The sequence below is a fragment of the Sinocyclocheilus grahami genome, unplaced genomic scaffold, assembly GCF_001515645.1.
Source record: "Sinocyclocheilus grahami isolate Dianchi unplaced genomic scaffold, SAMN03320097.WGS_v1.1 scaffold926.1, whole genome shotgun sequence".
Lineage (NCBI taxonomy): Eukaryota > Metazoa > Chordata > Actinopteri > Cypriniformes > Cyprinidae > Sinocyclocheilus > Sinocyclocheilus grahami.
In genome coordinates, this window is record NW_015506105.1 from 328936 (window position 1) to 336351 (window position 7416).

Here is a 7416-nt window from a genome sequence, read left to right on the forward strand (position 1 = left end):
TGTGTGTGTAACACTGACCTGCGTTCGAGCAGAGGGTGCATGGGTAGTCCGTTGGTTCGTCCTCTCGATCCACCCACTGCTGCTCACTGGCGAGAGAGGAGGGTGAGTGTGATACGCACTGGATCGTCCACAACCCCCCGTCCCCTCTGGGGACCCAGAAATAGAGGAATTTCTCTTTGTCGAGTATTTGGGTACCACCGACCGAGAGGACAGTGGCGGAAAAAGATGAAAAGATTCTCCTCGTGGCCCTCCTCCGGGGGAGGGAGTGGTGTGCTTACCATCTCCTGAAGAGCAGGTCCCTCCACCTCGGAGTTGCCCGTCTCAGGGCCTCTTGCTCTTTCGCTTGCCACCAGGTTTGGCGGGAGCCTGGACGGGCGGGGCGGCTGTCCTGCGACCTGTTCCACGGCGCAGCTTTGCTGGAGGCCGCAGGAGCGGGGCGGTGGCAGGGGCCGCCCTCAGCGACGGGGAACTGCTGGGCAAGTTCTCCACCGTGTCGCCGAAAAGGCCGGCTGGGACACGGGGGTTTTCAAGAATGTAGCGTGTAAGGCGGAAGCAGCTTCTCCATAGGTCGTATAAGCATCGCTGGCCAGTCGAGTACCTACAGACCCGGGAGGGGAGGCACGGTGCCCTCAGGTGGGCGGCACTGCAGCAGCACTTCCTGTTCGAGTGACACCTCCTTCCCCAAGGGTTCCTGCTCAAACGTCTTCCTCAAGACTGTGGAGAATGGAGACAGAGAGGCGACTCATTTACATATACTTCATTAGTCACCTAGCAACAGTGCTGAATATTTCTTACATTTCACATGGTCATTTTATTTTGAAAATCAGTTTATTTCCCGGTTTAAATGGAAAAATAACAGATGTTCTCTCAGACTTATATATTAAGTAGCGCAGAATTCATTATCGCCGTGCAGTTCATCTCATTGTGATGTTTTCTGTGTAGCTGACAGTGTGTGATTGGCTTCTTCACACCGGTGAAGAGTACAGCTCACAGGATGTGTGAATGACGCTCATATCTGCCACATTCTCAGGTCAAAGCAAACATTTGTGCAACTCGTTCACATTATTATCTCATAATATTCACATGCAGGTGTAAATATCTGCTTTTCCCTGTTGGTTTCTCTGTGTGTGTGTGTGTGTGAGTGTGTGTGTGTGTGTGTGTGTGTGTGTGTGTGAGTGGGCAAACTCATCTCGTCTTCAACACATCCTTCTCTCACCCCTCGTGTGAACCTGTGAATTGTAAATGCAGAGATGTGTGTGAATAGTTGTGGAGGGAGTGAATATGTGAATACCAAACCTCTTTCTCTCTGTTGGTTTGTGAGGTTTGCGATGGAGTTAAAACTTCATATCTGTTCACTAGTGCCGGGTGACATATACACTGATCATTTTATGATGTATTATAATATTTCGTATTTGTAACAAAGTTAAAAGCTCAGGGAAGGAGGAGGCGGGAAAAGGCGAACATTTAAACATAAAACTTTAATTATCAAATAAACGAACACAAGACAAAAATAAATGCGGTAGCCCCTCACGGACGACTGCCACACACACATCAACATACATTTTAGGTAATGTATTCTGAATACTTTACACTTACAACTAAACATGCCATATTGATATAAAAAGCAAAGAGAAAGAAAATATTTTCAATTTTTTTATCATAAAGTGCATTAAATCTTACATTAAAACAAGGTTTCCCAAACTGGGCTTAATGTAAGAACAGCAGTGGGCTTGTGAGTTGATAAAAAGCTAATAATTAATTAAATCATAAAAGTGTAAAATAAATTATTTAAACACTTGGACACTAAAAATAGAAATATATTATTTGTTTAACTGCATTTCAATGTGACCATTACCAGACATCAGAGAACTGTGAACATGCGAATGGGTTGTACAATTATTGAAATATGAACTGACAAAAACGTTTGGGAATTCCTGCATTACATGAACAAACATGAATAAACATGAAAATAACAAAGTCTTCCAGGTTTGAATTTTTTTTTGTCCAGACTTCCAGAATCAACAATTCCTGAAGGTTACTGGGTATAATGACGACAGTGTTTCACAGCTACTGTATACATCACCATTGTTTAGTAACTTGCATAATTATTTGTTTCATACAATTTTTTTAATTGCTTGAGAGGTGCTTTTTGCACCCAAATTCAGAAGCACGATTTGCTAATTTATTTGCATTTATTTACACTGACATTTACATGAACATCCTATATTGTGAACATAGTCAAAGCTAAATGGTATGACACACAGTAGGATTTTTAGAAAGGAAAATGTAAAAGAAAAAAAAAAGAATTTGGGAGAATCGATCAATTATGAATGATTTACTGCCATTGTGTGAATAATATGTAATCATGTAATCCATAAAAAGTAACTGCAATCTGATTATGAGCATTATAAAATGTAATATGTACGAGTACTTGATTTTTTTGGAATCTGATTACATAATCCAGGTTACATTTAATCAGTTACTACCCTAGAGACAGACAGATTTCAACTGTACATTGCGATTGGTTCAATCAATTCTGATTCAATGATTCATTTGTGTCAATGCTCCAAAAATGTCACGTCCATTCATTTATTCATTCATGTGTTCTGTCCCCATGTGTAATTTGGATGATTGAAAATTATTAAAAATGATTGAGAACATGGCCATTTTGCCTTAACCATTTTTAACTAGATTTTACTTCTTACATTACATTTACATTTACATTTAGTCATTTAGCAGACGCTTTTATCCAAAGCGACTTACAAATGAGGACAATAAAAGCAGTCAAAACTAACAAAAGAGCAACAATATATAAGTGCAAATGACAAGTCTCGGTTAGCCTAACACAGTACACATAGCAAGGTGTATATATATATAATATATATATATATATTATACACACACACAAACAAAGAAAAACAAGTAGATAGAATAGAAAAAATGGAAAGCTAGTTTTTATTTTATTTTTTTAAATAAACATTAAACATCTACTTCTCAACAATAGCTGATGTGCCTGTAGTTGAATGGATGATTCCCACTCGTTAAAACACTGTAAAAATATTGAGATCAAGAGACATTTTTTTTTAATCTATTTCACCCAGAACTGCTGCTCACCTTGAACCTTCAATTGTCTGCTCTGTGATTTTTCCATTCAACTGGACATAAAATACACACACACACACACACACACACAAGCGCATAAGGCAAATATCTTCAGCCTGTCAAGCATTTTACTGCTCTGCTCATTCAGACACACACACACACACACAGTGCATGTCTGTTTTCTTTCACATTACTGATGGAGGTAATAGGCAAATAAATCACATCTCAGAAGAGGTGTGTGTCCGTGTGTGAGTGTGTGTGCGAGTACGGTAATGCATTCAACTCATAGTTTTAGTGCTCTACATTGCTACAGCAACAAATCTTAAACAGCATTAATATCCTGAACAGAGCTGAAGCCACACACACACACACACACCTGTACAACAGCACTCCTATTTCATTCATAATTATAATGTCTAGACTTCAGCAACAAACTGACCACAGTCCCTCAACACATCTAATGTCTAGCGCTATTTAAAGTCACTAAACTAATCAAATATAACATTTATCACTACACACTGTAAATAATACAAACTAATTATATATTGTATTTAGCACTAAATATATTTAAGGTTGGTCGCTAATCTAATATAATCAAAGTCACTAATTTAATATAACGTCTGTCATCATACATAGACCCTAAACTAATATGAAATATCTAGTCACTAATCAAATATACAGTGGGTACGGAAAGTATTCAGACCCACTTAAATTTTTCACTCTTTGTTATATTGCAGCCATTTGCTAAAATCATTTAAGTTAATTTTTTTTCCTCATTAATGTACACACAGCACCCCATATTGACAGAAAAACACAGAATTGTTGACATTTTTGCAGATTTATTAAAAAAGAAAAACTGAAATAACACATGGTCCTAAGTATTCAGACCCTTTGCTCAGTATTTAGTAGAAACACCCTTTTGCTCAATATTCTCTGGGTCTGAATCCTGCTCAAATTGATATGGCAATATTGACGACATCCTTAACTAAACTTGCTGCTTTGGCAAGGGGCGGGGGGCAGTACTGAAACACCGTCTAAGCTGTTCGTCAATCACAACGCACTGGGACAGCTAACCAATCACATCACATTTCATATTTCGGAAGGCGGGCCTTCATCAAACCAGGAACTAATCGAGCCGTTTGTGCCAGGATGGGGAGAAAGGTATCGTAAAAATGTAAATTATGTAAAAAATAATGCATTTTTCGAAGCATGAGAGCATGTTCTAGTACACCCCCAAAACAAATTCAAGACATTGTAAAAGAGCATAATAGGACCACTTTAAGCAATATTACACGAGTCTAGGGCAGTCGTAGGGGGCAGTTGTGGCTGACTCTGGATAGAGAGTCGAACTTGTAACCTGAAGGTCGCGGGTCCGGCAGGAATTGTCGGTGGGGGGAGTGAATAACCAGTGCTCTCTCCCTTGAGCAAGAAACCAAACCCCCAACTGCTCCTCAGGCGCCGCAGCATTGGCTGCCCACTGCTCCGGGTGTGTGTTCACGGTGTGTGTGTGTGTGTGTGTTCACTACTGTGTGTGTGCACTTGGATGGGTTAAATGCAGAGCACAAATTCCAAATATGGGTCACCATACTTGGCCACACGTCACTTCACTTTCACTTTCACATTCAGTATCACACAAGTGCTGTTTTTGTCCCAAATGTGCAAATGTGATATTGACTTTATACAACAGTTCACTAAATAAGAAGCTACTGTGTTATATTTTATACACAATATTGTATGCTTTTGATCAGTTTTAATATTATCTATTAAAGCCACAGAAGAACTGTTGCGTGTCTCCAAGCAACACACAGTTTCTGAAAGAAACAAATTTTGAACAAATCGGGTGAACCAATGATTTAATGGCCCATTCATTAAGAGAGCCGTTTACTTCATTCCTGAATGAATCAGCAGTTTGGACGAATCGAATGAATGAATGACTCAATGACTCACTCAGTAAAACATTTACTGCCACCTACTGGCAATTTTAGTTTCTTATTAATAGAGTATAATTTCATTAACAATTATTTCATATTTACATATTAATAAAAAATCTGAAAATAAAAAAATCCATATTAACAAAAAAATTATTTATTAAAGGGATAGTTCACCCAAAAATTTTAAATTGAAAAAAGCTACTTTTTGTAATATCTATTTCATGCATTAATCTATCTATCTATCTATCTACAAACCCAATTCCAAAAAAGTTGGGACACTGTACAAATTGTGAGTAAAAAAAGGAATGGAATACCCATAGAAAACATTGGTGCATCATAAAGAGGAAGATGCGACAAAGAAGACCTAAGACAGTTGAGCAACTAGAAGCCTGTATTAGACAAGAATGGGACAACATTCCTATTCCTAAACTTGAGCAACTTGTCTCCTCAGTCCCCAGACGTTTGCAGACTGTTATAAAAAGAAGAGGGGATGCCACACAGTGGTAAACATGGCCTTGTCCCAACTTTTTTGAGATGTGTTGATGCCATGAAATTTAAAATCAACTTATTTTTCCCTTAAAATGATACATTTTCTCAGTTTAAACATTTGATATGTCATCTATGTTGTATTCTGAATAAAATATTGAAATCTGAAACTTCCACATCATTGCATTCTGTTTTTATTCACAATCTGTACAGTGTCCCAACTTTTTTGGAATCGGGTTTGTATCTATCTATCTATCTATCTATCTATCTGGCTGTCTCTGGCTGTCTGTCTGTCTGTCTGTCTGTCTGTCTGTCCTAAAGCAGCATTGATTTATTTAGCTCTCATCCTGAAAGCATCCAGATGAGAGGAAGTTTGTTGTGTTATACTGCCAGTCAGCTTCAGTCTCCATGTCCCTGTGTCTCTCTCACACACACACACTCAGCCCGAGACGACAGAGGGAGAGTGAAGTGCCCTTGGGCCGCACCGATAACCTGCTCCCAACTCACACACACTCAAGATGAACTGCAGGAAATTAAGAAGATTAATACAACCATAAAACGATATCCAGACAGTCCCCCGTGTGTGTGTGTGTGTGTTTGTGTGCTCCAGACAGTCTCCTGTCTGCAGACTCTGATCTGCATAAATACTCCATTACCTTCATCCAGCTTACAGATTTTCTCACAGACCGTGTGTGTGTGTGTGTCAATAAACATGAAGCCAAAGTGTCTGTCAGACAGAGAAATCTTCTGCAGTCAGAGAAGACAGAGCAAAGACTCCTCTCATTAAAGCACTGTGTGTGTGTGTGTTCATATACTCACATGCGATGCGGACGTGCACCTTGCGGCTCTTGGTGGTTCCTGCGGAGCTCCAGGCGACACATTGGCACCAGTAATCTTCCAAACCAAACAACTCATCCACCTGCTGCCGGGAGATCTCGATCCGTGCTTCCCTCACCACCAAACCTGCACACACACAAACACACACACACATGCATCAGACTCACGTCGCCAGACGTTTGACTATCGGCACAATGTCTGGTCCACACTGATTGACAACACATACAGAATTTTTCCAAAAAAAAAAAATTTTTTTATGTAACAAGGCAATCCACAATTTCTACATTACAAGTACTTGCAAAGAAAGTGTAGCTGCATGAGTTTTGTGAGAGTCAGCTGATCAAAGAATCCTCAGGATGGCTGCGCTTACTTATCTAAAAAATATTCCAAGAACGCTTTCTTTTCATGTTGCTAACTAAACAAGAGACAGGATTTTTGTGTAAACATTCCCGTCTCAAAGTGTTCCTGTAGCTCAATCGGCAGAGTAAGCAATCTCAAGGTCATGGGTTCGAATTGATAAACTGTACAGTTTGAATACAATTTAAGTCAGATAGGATAAAAGTGTGTGTCAAATGCAATAAATGTTAAATGTGCAAACATCAGCCTTATGCCCAATCCTGCTTCAATAACTGGACATCTCTGAATGAGAGCACATCTTCAAAAGATAGACAGCATGTATTAAAAAAAAAAAAGTTTAAAGGGGTCATATGATGCTTTTTTAAAGATCATTATTTTGTGTATTTGGTGTAACAGAATATGTTGACATACTTTAATGTTCAAAAAACACATTATTTTTCAAATACTGTACATTATTGTAGGTCCTCTATGCCCCGCCTCTCTCAAACGCTTCATTTTCTACAAAGTCCCTCCTTCCGACAAGCGCAGTCTGCTCTGATTGGCCAGCTGACCCAGTGCATTGTGATTGGCCGAACATCCCAAGCACGCATCGGAAATATAACGCCCCTTACCATAATAGCAGCTTCAGCTTTCAAAATAAATGTAAAGACAGTAAATAATGTCATTAGTTTTACCATCAGTTCAAGCCCGAAAGGGGAACAGA

At 39.3% G+C, this 7416-nt stretch overlaps 1 protein-coding gene across 1 annotated transcript in view; it reads right to left on the minus strand.

Annotated features, from left to right (window-relative positions):
• Positions 1–7416, minus strand: part of LOC107564365 (netrin receptor UNC5C-like) — a 228145-nt gene that overhangs the window by 134420 nt on the left and 86309 nt on the right. Inside the window, exons 3-5 of the mRNA XM_016249425.1 lie at positions 6339–6482; positions 607–714; positions 367–509 (exon numbers count right to left, since the gene is read on the minus strand). Coding sequence (XP_016104911.1) covers positions 367–509; positions 607–714; positions 6339–6482 — 395 coding nt within the window. The remainder of the gene's footprint in view (positions 1–366; positions 510–606; positions 715–6338; positions 6483–7416) is intronic.